Below are 14,423 nucleotides of genomic sequence, written 5' to 3'. Positions count from 1 at the left end.
ATGCCCAGCTAATTTTGTATTTTTAGTAGAGATGGGGTTTCTCCATGTTGATCAGGCTGGTCTTGAACTCCTGACCTCAGGTTCTGCAGAAACTTTTTATGTTGATATAATTCCATTTGTCTATTTTTGCTTTTGTTGTTTGCACTTTTGGGGTCAAATTTTAAAAGATGTTGCCCAGACCAATGTTGTATAGTTTTAGCCCCTGTGTTTTCTTCTAGTAGTTTAATAGTTTCAGGTCATATATTTAAGTCTTTAATCCATTTTGAGTTGATTTTTGTATATAGTGTAAGATAAGGGTCCAATTTCATTCTTGTGCATATGGATATCCAGCTTTCCTAATACCATTTATTGTGGAGACTTTTTTTTCTCATTGTGTATTCTTGGCACTTTTGGCAAAAATCAATTGACCATAGCTATGTGGATTCATTTCTAGGCTGTGTATTTTGTTCCATTGGTCAATATGTCTATTTTTATACCGGTGCCATGCTGTTTTAATTATTATTGCTTTGTAGTATAGTTTGAAATTAGGTAGTGTGATGCCTCCAGCATAATACTTTTTGATCATGATTGCCTTGGCTATTTGTGTTTTTTTTATGTTTGCATATGAATTTTAGGATTGTTTTCTCTATTTCTATGAAAAATGATATTGGAATTTTGATAGTGATTACATTGAGTCTATAGATTGCTTTGGATAGTATGGACATTTTAACAATATTAGTTCTTCCAAGTCATGAACATTTATTTTCATGCATTTGTGTCTGTTTCCATTTTATTTGTCTCTTCTGTTTTGTTCATTAGTGTTTTACGGTTTTCAATGTACAGGTCTTTCACTTCCTTAGTTAAATTTACTCCTAAGATTTTTTTTTTGTCATTGCTCTTAATAGGTTTGTTTTCTTAATGTCTGTTTCATATAGTTCATTATTAATATATAGAAATGCTACTGATTTTCATATGTTGATTTTGTATCCCACAACCTTACTGAATTTGTTTACCATTTCTAACAGTTTTTTGCTGGAGTCTTCAGGGTTTTCTATATATAAGATCATGTCATCAGCAAATAGATAATTTTACTTCTTCCTTTTCTATTTGAATACCTAATAATTCTTTTCTTTTTCTTGCCTAATTGCTCTGGGTAGGACTTCCAGTACCATGTTGAAAAGAGGTGGTGAGAGTGAGCATCCTTGTGTTGTTCCTGATATTAAAGGAAAAGCTTTCAACTTTTCATTGCTGAGTATGATATTAGCTGTAAGGTTGTCATATAAGGCTTTTTTTGTGTTGATACATTCCCTTTACACCTAATTTAATGAGAGTTTTTATCATGAAAGAATGTTGTGTTTTGTCAGATGCTTTTTCTACATCTATTGAGGTGATCATATGGTTTTTGTCCTGCATTTTGTTAATATGGTATATCACATTTATTGATTTTCATATGTTGAATCATCTTTGCATCCCAGGAACAAATTCCATTTTATCATGGTGAATGATTCTTTTAATGAGCTATTGAATTTGGTCTGCTGGTATTTTGTTGAAGATTTTTGCATCTGTGTTTGTTAGAGATATTGGCCTACAATTTTCTTTTCTTACAGTGTTCTATTCTGGCTTTGGTATCAAGGTAATGCAAGCCTTGTAAAATAAGTTTGGAAGTAGTCCCTCCTCTATAATTTATTTGGGAAAGTTTAGAAAGGATTGGTTTTAGTTCTTGTTTAAATGTTTTGCTGAATTCATCAGTGAAGCCTTCTGCGTCCTGGGTGTTTCTTTGATAGGAGACTTTTCATTACTGATTCAATGTCCTTAATCATTATTGGTCTGTTCAGATTTTCCATTTCTTCATGATTCAGTATTGGTAGGTTGTATGTGTCTAGAAATTTATCCATTTCTTCCAGGTGGTTCAATCCTTTGGCACATAATTGTTCATAATATTTTCATGTGGTCCTTTGTATTTCTGTGGTATCCATTGATCCATTGTAGTGTGTCTCCTCATTTTTTTTTTTTTATTTGAGACAGAGTCTCCCTCTGTTGCCTAGGCTGGAGTGCAGTGCCATGATCTCAGCTTACTGCCACTTTCACCTCCCAGGTTCAAGCGATTTTCGTGCCCCAGCCACCCAAGTAGCTGGGATTACAGGTGTGCACCACCATGCCTGGCTATTTTTTTTTTTTTTTTTTTGTATTTTAGTAGGCACGAGGTTTTGCCCTGTTGGCCAGGCTGGTCTCCAACTCCTGGCCTGAAGTGATCCATCCGTCTTGGCCTTCCAAAATGCTGGGATTATAGGCGTGAGCCACTGCACCTGGCCTCCTCATTCATTTTTTAATTTAATTTATTCATCTTCTTTCTTTTTTCTTAGTCTAGTTAAAGGTTTGTGATTTCATTTATTTTTTCAAAAAACTAACAGAATTTTTATAATCTTTTGTATTTTTATCTAGTCTCTTATTTATTTTTGCTCTGATTTTTATTATTTCTTTTGTTCTGCTAACTGTGGGCTTAGTGTATCTTTTTTTCTATTTCCTTGAGGTACAACATTAAGTCTTGTATCTGAGATCTTTCTTCTTTTTTGATGTAGGCGTTTATTGCCGTTTCCTCTTAAAACTGCTTTTGCTGCATCCCATACATTTGGTTATGTTGTTTCTATTTCATTTTCTAATATACTTTTAAAATTCCCTTTTGATTTCCTCTTTGACACATTGGCTGTTCAGGAGCTTGTTACCATTCAAGTTCTCTGTTCGTTTCTTAATCACATTGTTGGCTTTTTGTTGTTGTTGTTGAGTTGAAGTTTTTTATATATTTTAGATATTAATCTTTTATCAGATATATAACTAGCAAGTGTTTTCCTCTTCCTGTGGGTTGCCCCTTCACTGCTGATCATCATTGGATGCACAAAAGTTTTTAATTTTTACATAGTGCAATTTATCTATTTTTTTCCTACATTGCTTGTGTTTTGGGGATCACATTCAAGAAATCATTGCCAAATCCGAGGTCAGGAAGAATCGTTCCTATGTTTTCTTCTAAGTTTTAGGGTTTTCACTTTTATGTTAGATTTTGGATCCACTTTGAGTTAATTTTTGTATATATGTAAGTTAAAGGTCCGAGGTCATTGTTTTGTGATGAGTCAATGTCTAGATTTCCCAAGACCATTTTTAAAAAGATTGTCCTCTCTTAATTAGATGGTCTTGATACCTTTGCCAAAAATTACTTGATCATATACAGTCATGCACTACATAACAACATTTCTGTCAACAACAGACTGCATATATGATGGTGGCTCCATGCAATTATGTAACATACTACACAGGTTTGTAGCCTAGGAGCAAAAGGCTATACCATATAGGCCAGGTGTGTCATAGGATACACCATCTAGGTTTGTGTAAGCACACTCTTCTGATGTTCACACAATTGCCTAATGACCCTTTGCTCAGAACGATGTTGAGCAATACATGGCTGTACGTGCAAGTTCATTTCTGGGCTCTCTGGTCTATATGTCAGGCACCTTTTAAATCAGAAGTTCACTATTTAATGTTTGATCCTGTATCCCAATTTTTTAAGTTTGCTATATTATAACTCCCATTTATAAAAATGCATGTCTGTGTGAGAGAGAATAGGAGAAAGAAAGAGAGAGAGAATAGGCATACCTATAGAAAAATAGTGGAACTCAATGAGACAAAATATTAATGGATGCTATCTTTCATTGAGAATATCACGTGTGGTTTGTGTATTCTTCTAAAAACTTTCCTTGCCCACATTTTCTGGAATGAACATGTTTAGAAGAGTTTTTAAGTGTATGTTACTTGGCCTTCCCTGAAATACAAAGGGACAAACAAACACTAAAGGATGTTTGAGGGGTGAGAGCTGCAAGAAAGATGAGGGTTCTGTTTAGCTTGGGCGCCTGGGGTCAAGAGAATGTGAGTGGATCCTGGGAGGGGTGAGGTCTGGAAGCCACTCATGCCCATCCCTGCTTTGTCCCCACAGGTCTCAGCTGAGTCTGCTCTGATCACCCAACGAGACCTAGTTCCCCAGCAGAGAGTGGCCCCACAACAAAAGAGGTCCAGCCCCTCAGAGGGATTGTGTCCACCTGGTATGTTCAAGATGGATCTCTGATCCTTGCCCCTCCTCCCCTTGTCTCCATGAGCTTCCAGTCTGTTTCCTTTGCACTTCCTCGTTCTTTATTCCACAGAGAGGCATTGGGTGCCTCCAGTTCGAGGCTCTGTCCTTCTGGAGCCTTCCTGCTAGGATGGTATCAAGACACACAAATGAATGAGACAGCCAAAGAAACTGATAGCAACCTTGAGAGAGAATTGAGTGGGACAGAGATGGGGCTGGTGAGGCCTCCAGGCAATCGTGACTTTGGGCTGACATCCGGAGGAGGGCAGGGCCAGAAGTTCAGAGAGCCAGGAAGAGTGCTCCTAGGAGGGTTCCACTGGAACAATTGCCAGGGGGCAGGGGTTGGGGAAGATGGAGCAACGGCAGGGGGCTGCTGTGGGGAGTGGAGGGTTAGGAAGTTAGAGAGACAGGTGGGGTCAGATCCCACACAGAGGAAGTTGGATTTTATTTCATGAGTGATGGATGTCCCTGAGAAGTTTTCAGCAGAGGGCCACCAGCATCGGATGTGCATCTTGAGTGCTCACTCCTGGATTGAAGCGGAGCAAGACAGGAAGCAGGTGGAGGGCCTTGAGTGTGAGGCGCTCCCCTGGGATGTTATGTGGTGCCCCGTAAGGTCATTTGAGCCCCCAGAGATGCAGCAGGAACCTGGCCTGAAGTGTGCTTTACTGTTGTGTTCGCCTCGCACTTCTTCCCCTCTTTCCCCCGTGTGTATGAGTTAGGAATTGATTGCTGCATGAAGGTTTCCAGGCAGGCAAGTGTGGCAAGCAGTGGCTTTTAAAGTCCATTTACAAATTTGCATTTCTTTTCCATGACTAAGGGCCACAGGAAAGGCTTGCCTGAGGGCAAACCCGCACATTGCACTTGTGGGCTTGCCAGGAGCAGAGCATGGAGAAGGAAGAACCCAGCATGAAGCAGACACAAACTCATCTGTAGATGCTCCTATTGCTGTGGTCCAGGGTCAAGACCAGGAAGCAGGACGGGAATAAGAAGGACTCAAGACATATTTGGGGTGTGGATGGATGACGTGTAGGGAATGAGGACAATCGAGGCACCAAATTCAACTGCTCAGGGTAACTTGGCCTCTGAGGGGACAGTGTGTGGCAGGGCTAGCAGTACACATTTGGGGACCCTAGCACATAGGTGATGCTTGAAGCTGCTGTCTTGAGGGTGTCCACCTGGAAGAAACTGTAAATACTGAGAAGGAGGGGCACAACTGAGCCCATGAGGATTTGCAGTTGGAGACGATAGGCTAGGGAGACAGGACTGCAATGGGCTGAGCAGAAGCAGTTAGAGAACTTCCATCCTAGAGGGGAGATGGCCCTTCCAGCTACAGGGAGCAGCCCATAGCAAGTGTCGAGGACTGAGACGTGAAAACTCCTTGAAATGTGCATTTCTCTTCCTGTGAATGAGGTCAAGAATCTGTTCATGACACAGACACTATTTGTACACTGGTTCTGCAAAGGTTTTCTTCACTCCTAGTAAGAGGTTAGTTTTTTTTTTTTTTTTTTTTTTTAATCATTGAGTCACATGAATTCTTACAGATTAGGGAAATTACACATTGATTGATGGATTGAGATAGGATTTCACTCTGTTGCCCAGGCTGGAGTGCGGTGGCAGGATCATAGCTCACTGTAGCCTCAACCACTTGGGCTCAAGCGATCCTCTCACCTCGGCTTTCCAAAGTGTTGGGATTACAAGCGTGAGCCACTGCGCCGGGTCCAAAATTCTAATAAAATTTCCCATATAACGCCGGGTGCGGTGACTCACACCTTTAATCCCAGCACTTTGAGAGGCCAAGGTGGGCAAATCACTTGAGGCCAGGGGTTTGACACCAGCCTGACCAACATGGCAAAACCCTATTTCTGCTAAAAATACAAACATTAGCTGGGTGTAGTGGCGTGCCTGTAGTCCCAGCTACTTGGGAGGCTGAGGCAGGAGAATCGCTTGAACCCGGGAGGCAGAGGTTGCAGTGAGCTGAGATCGTGCCATTGCACTTCAGCCTGGGTGACAGAGTGAGACCCTGTCTCAAAAAAAAAAAAAAATTATCATATATATTTGCAGTCATTTTGTGGTTTCCTATTTTGTAATTAAGTCATTGAGCCACCTGGACTTCATTTTGTTGTAAGAGGAGAGTGAGGAAGACACATTATTATTTTCCAGCCACCTTTTTAGTGGCCCCAACACTATTATTAAATAGTCACATTTTTATCAGTGACATGAATCACTATCATTAAGTATGATACTTACATTATGTATGATAATAATGTATCATTATGATACATTATTAAGGTTTGTGTAATTTGGATTTTTTAGAATATCTTTCAATATTAATAAAAATAATTCAGGAATCTTGTGGATAGATGATTATGGTCTATTTTTTGCTTTTGTTTTTACTCATTCTGCCAGTCTCTGCCTTTTAATTGCAGAGTTTAAACTATTTTCAATTAACATAGTTATTGACAAGAAAAGATTTGTTTCTGCTCTTCAGCCATTTGTTTTCTTTATGTCTTACATATATTTATTCCTCCCTTACGACCTTTTAAAAAAACTTTAGTTTATTTCTTGGGATGTACCATTTTCACTCACTTCTTTTCTGCATATTTTAAAATGTATTTTCTTTTTTTTCTTAAATATATATTTTGTGTATCTATTTAATAAATATATGTTTAAATATATACTTAATAAATATCTTAAAGATAGATATCTTAAATATCTATCTTAAAGGTAGATATCTTAAATATCTATCTTAAAGGTAGATATCTTAAATATCTATCTTAAAGGTAGATATCTTAAATATATATATAGATATATATATTTTTTTGAGACAGAATCTGCTCTGTCACCCAGGCTGGACTGCAGTTGCGCGATCTCAGCTCACTGCAGCCTGTGGCTGCTGAGTTTAAGCGATTTTCCTGCCTCAGCCTCCTAAGTACAGGGAGTATCCACCATGCCTGGATAATTTTTGTATTTTTATTAGAGACAGGGTTTTACCATGTTGGCCAGGCTGTCTCTAACTCCTGACCTCAAGTGATCCACCTGCCTCGGCCTCCCAAAGTGTTGGGATTACAGGTGTGAGCCATGCACCCAGCCTGAAACTTATTTTCTTACTGGTTTCCTTGAAGATTACAATTACCTTCTTAAGTCTCTAAACAGGTAGTTTTATAATACCGGCATAATTTCATTGCAATCCAAATACTGTGCTCCTGTATAGCTCCATCTTTCTAGCTTTCTATTGTTGCTGTCATAGATCACCTCCTTGCACATTGTGTGACCACTGACGTCGATCTTAAGGACATGTATGTGTATGGAGCAAGGTTGACTTGTGATGGTTGATTTTGTGTGTCAACTTGGTTACCCAGATACTTGGCCAAATATTATCCTAGATGTTTCTGTGAAGGTGTTTGTTGTTGTTGTTGTTGTTTTTAGATGGGATTAACGTTTAAATCAGTGGGCTTTGAGTCAAGCAGATTACCCCCATAATGTTGGCAGGTCCCATCTAATCAGTTGAAAGCCTCAATAGAAAAAAGACTGACCTCCATCAAGAAAGAGGGTGTTCTGCCAGCAGGCAGCCTTCAGACCTAAGCTGTGACTCTTCTCTGCTGGCATATCCTGTAGTACCTTTTGAATTTGCCAGCCTCCATAGTTATGTGAACCAATTCCTTAGGATAAACTCTATCTCTCTAGAGCAGGGACCCCTGACCCCCAGGCCATGGACCAGTACTGGTCCGTGGCCTGTTAGGAACCAGGCCACACAGCAGGAGGTGGGCTGCATTACCGCCCGAGCTCTGCATGCCGTCAAATCAGCGGAAGCATTAGACTTCATAGGAGCGCGAACCCTACTGTGAACTCACATTTGAGAGACCTAGGTTGTACACTCCTTATGAGAATCTAATGCCTGATGATCTGTCACTGTCTCCCATCACCCCCAGATGGGACTGTCTAGTTACAGGAAAACAAACTCAGAGCTTCCACTGATTCTACATTATGGTGAGTTGTATAATTATTTCATTATATGTTACAATGTAATAGTAATAGAAATAAAGTGCACAGGCCGGGTGCAGTGGCTCACGCCTGTAATCCCAACACTTTGGGAGGCCGAGGCGGGCGGATCACGAGGTCAGGAGATCGAGACCATCCTGGCTAACATGGTGAAACCCCGTCTCTACTAAAAATACAAAAAATTAGCCGGGCGTGGTGGCGGATACCTGTAGTCCCAGCTACTTGGGAGGCTGAGGCAGGAGAATGGCGTGAACCCAGGAGGTAGAGCTTGCAGTAAGCCGAGATCGCACCACTGCACTCCAGCCTGGGCAACAGAGCGAGACTCCGTCTCAAAAAAAAAAAAAGAAAAGAAAAGAAATAAAGTGCACAATAAATGTAACGCGCGTGAATCATCCTGAAACCATCCCCATGCCCCCAACTCCAGTCCGTGGAAAAATTGTCTTTCAGGAAACAGTCCCTGGTGGCAAAAATGTTGGAGACCCCTGCTCTTGAGAGCCCTGACTAATACAGAATTTTTAAAGATTTGAAATTCTTTTAAACCATACTTGATCTCCAAGTAATGGAAATAATAAGATTATATTTCCACCTAACATAATACAGCTATCCTGTATACAACTGAAAATGCATTAACCCTTTCTCCAGAAGAGGATGCAAAGTTCTTGAGTAGTGTTTACTCCTTTCCTTGATACCCTGGAACATAAATACTATAAAGTGAACAATACTTAAATACTATGATATAAATTCAAAATATGTCACATAACAAGGGGATAAGAGAAGGAAGGAAACACAGATATTTGCTTAACATATATTTGCACATAAACACACACACATAACACAATAAGGAAGAAATACTTATAACGATTACGGTCCGTGTTTCCATAGCTGGTCACGTCATTGTAGCTGATATTTATAAGAAGCTTCTTTTGCTGTGCATTCTGTATTCCCTGTGCCCTCACTAAGCACCTCAGCTGGTCATGGCTCTATGCCTGGTAGAGTCAACCAACCTTTATTCCTGAAGGGTCTGAGCTATTAGTGGTCCTGCCTTAATTGGGTTGTGGTAGTTTTCCATTGACTTTACTCACAGGTCATGGTAATACTAAGAGATGCCGTAAGGAATCTCCTGTATTCTAGACATCCTCTTCCTTATGTCCGTGGTGGAATAACAGTCCACTTTCCCCTTCAATTTCCCCTTTGTGGTCAGAATCAGTCAATCCAGCCAGCAGGGTTTGTGTAACTGGTTTTTGCCTGTTGATTCAGAGGCATGAGGAGCCCAAAGTGGCCAAGTGGCAGTCTTAACTTCAAGCTACACAGAATCACTGTTGTGTCTCCTCATGGAATCATTCCTCCCTCTGAAACTCAGAGCTCTAGCAAAGCATAAAGCAGCAAAAATTTTGATAACGGGCCACTAAGGGTATTGTGGAGTGGGGCCATTCCTGCTTCCACCCCTAGATTCCTGGACACATGAATCTTAGCAATGGAAGAAACAACCGCATGTATTGGAGGATAATTCAGAGCATAGACAGCCTCCTGGAGAACCTTGTTGCAGCCCTTCAAGGTACTGCCACCCAGCTAACATTGTAAATGAGTCTTCAAAAGGCCATATCCCACCATCTTACCAAGCCAGTAGCTTTGAGATGGTGGGGAACATGGTAAGACCAGTAATTCCATGAGCACAGGCCCATTACAGTGGGTACTTCATTTGCCATCAAGTGAGTCCCTCAATCAGAAGCAATGTTGTGTGAATACCATGACTGTGGATAAGGCATTCTGTGAGTCCACAGAGGATAGTTTTGACAGAAGCATTGCATGCAGGGAAGGCAAGTCTATGTGCAAAATAAGCTTCTCTTCCAGTAAAAATGCTGCCCCCTCCATGATAGAAATGGTTCAGTGTAATAATCAACCTGCCACCAGGTAGCTGGCAGATTGACCCTCTGAATGGTGCTATATCAGAGACTCAGTGTTGGCCTCTGCTGCCTATAGATTGGGCACTCAGTAGCAGCTGTAGCCAGGTTGGCCTTGGTGAGGGAAGTCTGTATTGTTAAGCCCATACATAACCTCCATCCCTGCCACCATGCACACTTTGTTCATGAGCCCATTGAGTGACAAGGGTGGCTGGGAAAGAAGCTGACTGTTATCCACAGAACAGGTCATCCTATCCATCTGATTATTAAAATCCTTCCCTGCTAAGATCACTTTTTTGTGAAGATATTTGTGTCACATGGGGCACAAATATCTTCACTTTTTTTTACCCATTGAGAGAGGTCTATCCACACACCTCTTCCCCAGACCTCCTTGTTATCAGTTTTCCTTCTGAGTCTCTGACTGTCCAGCCAAATCATTGACCGCAGCTCATGAATCAGTATATAACTGCATGTCTAGTCATTCTTCCCTCTAAGCAAAATGAACAACCAGGTACACTGCTCAGAGTTCCGCCCAGTGGCAGGATCTCTTTTTTTTTTTTGAGACGGAGTTTCGTTCTTATTGCCTAGGCTAGAGGGCAATGGGGCGGCCTTGGCTCACTGCAACCTCTGCCTCCTGGATTCAAGTGATTCCTCTGCCTCAGCCTCCCAAGTAGCTGGGATTACAGGCATGTGCCACCATGCTTGGTAATTTTGTATTTTTAGTAAAGATGGGGTTTCACCATGTTGGTCAGGCCAGTCTCGAACTCCTGACCTCAGGTGATCTGCCCACCTTGGCCTCCCAAAGTGCTGGGATTACAGGAGCGAGCCACCGCACCCGGCCTAGAGGATTTCTTTTCACTACTGTCCTTCAGGGACATCCCAGACAGTGGATGTGATGCTGCAAACGTCCACTTCTAAGTGTTACCTGTATGTGGTGCAGAACCATCTGTGAACCTTCTTCTGGCAACTGACCATAGGGAATTCCTCATGAGGCCATAAGTGCAGGCCGGGCAAAAGAAAGTAATATCGCAGGAGTGGGGATCATGGGCACTTGGGCCACTTCTTCATGTAACTTTCTTGTGCCTTCAGGGCCTACTTAAGCCCAATTTTGTATATATACCAATTACATTTGAAAATGGAAATGGAAACTTTAGGCTGTATGTGCCCAAACTTATGGCTTGGTAGGCAAAATAACACTCAGTTCACGATGAGCAGTCAGGTCGTAGAGTAATTTGATGGCCTATGGTTAACCATTCAGTCTGCACTAAGGCCCAGAAACAAGCCAAGAGCTGTTTTTCAAAAGGATAGTAGTTATCTGCAGAGGATAGCAAGTTTTTGCTCCAAAACCTAAGGACCTGTGCTGTGGTTGACCTAGAGTGGGCTACCAAAGGTTCAAAATAGCGTTGCTGTCTGCCACCAATACTTCAAGCACCACTGGGTCTGCTAGGTCATATGGCCCAAGTGACAAAAATGTCTACGGCAGCCTGGACCTGTTGCAGAGCCTTCTCTTGTTCTGAGCACCACTCAAAACTAGCACATTTTTGGTCACTTGATAAATAGGCCAGAGAAACACACCCAAATAAGGAATATGTTGCCACCAAAATCAAAATAAGCACACTAGGCACTGTGTCATTTTCTTGGTTGTGGGGGGGTGGGGGTGGCAGATACAACACTTTATCTTTTATCTTAGAAGAGAAGGAATATCTTATGTGCCACATCATTCAACAACTAGGAATTTGTTTCCTAGTTGTTGTCCTTCTACTGAGGTAGAAGGCCCTTGAAATTTTGTCAGATTTATTTCCCATCCCCCGACATGCAAATGTCTTACCAGTAAGTCTAGAATAGTTGCTACTTCTTGCTCATGAGGTTCAATCGGTATAATGTCATCAATGTAATGGATCATCTTGTGTGATATCTTGTGGAAGGGAAAGGCCATCAATATCCCTGCAGGCCAGACGTGGTGGCTCGCGCCTGTAATCCCAGCACTTTGAGAGGCCAAGGTGGATGGGTCACTTGAGACCAGGAGTTTTAGACCAGCCTGGCCAACATGGTGAAACCTCATCTCTACTAAAAATACAAAAATTAGTTGGATGTGGTGGCACACATGGGTAATCCCAGCTACTTAGGAGGCTGAGGCATGAGAATTGCTTGAACCCAGGAGGTGGAGGTTGCAGTGAGCTGAGATCATGCCACTGCACTCCAGCCTGAGAGACAGAGCAAGACTCTGTTTAATAAAAAAAGAAAAAAACCTGCAAACTAAATTATGACATAGGGGTGCGAGTTGATGCATCCTGGAGATAGGATAGTGAGGGTATATTGCTGGCCTTGACAACTGAAAGCAAACTGCTTCTGGGAGTCTTTATTGACAGGTATGACCAACAAAGCATTTGCCAGTTCAATACCTGCATACCAGGTACCAGGGTACCAGGGATGTGGTGATTTGCTCAAACAATGAAACCATCTCTGGTACAGTTACAACTGGAATCACCTCCTGGTTAAGCTTATGATAATCCACTGTCATTCACCAAGATCCATCTGTCTTTGGCACAGGCCGAATAGGCAGGTTCAATGGGCATGTGATGGGAATCACCACAGATGCATCCTGGGTGGTGGTAATGATCTCTGCAATCCCTCCAGGAATGTTGTATTGCTTTTGTTTTTTTGTGCTTTACAGGCAGGGTATCACTCTGTCACCCAGGCTGGAGTGCAGTGGCACAATCATAGCACACTGCAGCTTGAACTCCTGGGCTCAAGCAATCCTCCTGCCTCAGCTTCTTGAGCAGCTAAGACTACAGGCATGTACCGTCATACCTGGATAATTTTGTATGTGTGTGTACAGACGGAGTCTCACTATGTTGCCCAGGCTGGTCTTAAACCTCTGGCCTCAAGTAATCCTCCTGCCCTGACCTCCCAATGTGCTGGAATTACAGACATGAGCCACCAGGCCCATCTGGTATTGCTTTTGATTTACTATCTTTTTTAAGTAAATGCAAATCTGGTGGCTTCCAACTGGTCTTTTCCACCGTAACAGTCTTCACTTCACATGTCAGGGAATGAAGGTGAGGATTGTGCCAGCTGCTGACTATGTCTATTCCAATTACGCATACTAAAATGGGGAAATCAGACAGGATGGGTTTGGGGACCCACTGGCCCCTTTCTGAGATGGACTTGAGCTTAGTTTGAATAATACCAACATAATTTCAGTGGTATGCAAACACTGTACTCTTGTACTTCTCCGTCTTTCCTCCTCCATCTTGTTGTTGTCATAGATCACATCCTTGTACATTGTGTGCCCATTAACATCAATTTGGAATTATTCTTTTCTGCATTTGCTCTTTAAATCATATAAGTAAATAAGAGGATTTACAAACCAAATGTACCATAATACTGTGCTATAGACTGAATTGTGTCCCCAAAATCATATGTTGAAGCATTACCATTCAATGAGATGGTATTTGGAGACGGTGCCTTTGGGAAGTAATTGGGTTTAGATGAGGTCATGAGGGTGGGGCCCTCATGATGGGATTAGTGCCTTTTTAAGAAAAGACACCAGACAACTTGCTCTCTCTCACTCACTCTCTCTCTCTCTCCCCCTCTTCTGGTGTGTGCAAGGAAGAGGTTACGTGAATGCACAGCAAGATGGTGGCCATCTCTAGAACTATGATAAATAAATGTCTATTGTTTAAGCCACTCGGTCTATGGTATTTTATTATAGCAGCCTGAGTAGCTGCATACCAGCATTTATATTTACCTAGATAATTACCTTTTCCAGTGTTCTTTATCTCTTCGTATGCCTTTGAGCTATTGCCTAACGTCATTACATTACCTCCTAAAGGATTCCTTTTAGCATTTCACAGGGCAGATCTACTAGTAATGTGCTCCATTACCTTTCATTTATCTAAGAATGTCTTAATTTCTTCTTCATTCTTGAATGATAATGTTCCTGGATATCAAATTCTTGGTTGCAGGATTTTGTATGCTTGTGTTTTTGTTTCTTTGGCACTTTAAATATGTTACCCACTCCTTTCTGGCCTCTATGGTTCCTGGTGAGAAATTAGCTAATAACCTTATTGAGGTTCCCTTGTACATACTGAGTGGGCCACTTGCCACTTTCAGGATTTTCTGTTTGTGTTGGGCTTTTGTCCATTTGAGTATAATGTGTCTCAGTGTAGTTCTCTTTTAACTTATCCTGCTTAGAGATCATTGAGCTTCTTGGATATGCAGACAAATGTTTTTTAAAAGTCTTGCACCTCCTTGTTAAATATTATTCCTAAATGTTTTATTTGTTTTTATGTCATTGCCAGTGAAATTGTTTTCTTAATTTCCTTTTTGGATTGTTCTTTGCTACTGCAAAGCTTTTACACTGAAAACTATCAAACATTGCTGTAAGAAATTTTAAAAAAGCAAAATAAACAGGAAGCTATTCCATG

General features: G+C 41.4%; 1 protein-coding gene across 3 annotated transcripts in view; it reads left to right on the top strand.

Moving 5' to 3' along the window:
• The window catches only part of TNFRSF10B (TNF receptor superfamily member 10b), a 49,273-nt gene that overhangs the window by 22,259 nt on the left and 12,591 nt on the right, over positions 1–14,423 (top strand). For all 3 annotated transcript variants that reach the window (XM_032144151.2, XM_032144152.2, XM_058433406.1), the window contains exon 2: positions 3,962–4,067. In XM_032144151.2, the coding sequence (XP_032000042.1) occupies positions 3,962–4,067 (106 nt within the window). The remainder of the gene's footprint in view (positions 1–3,961; positions 4,068–14,423) is intronic.

Source organism: Hylobates moloch, unplaced genomic scaffold, assembly GCF_009828535.3.
Source record: "Hylobates moloch isolate HMO894 unplaced genomic scaffold, HMol_V3 SCAFFOLD_22, whole genome shotgun sequence".
Taxonomy (NCBI): Eukaryota; Metazoa; Chordata; class Mammalia; order Primates; family Hylobatidae; genus Hylobates; species Hylobates moloch.
Note: the sequence above shows the minus strand (reverse complement) of the source record. Positions and strands in the feature narration are given on the sequence as shown.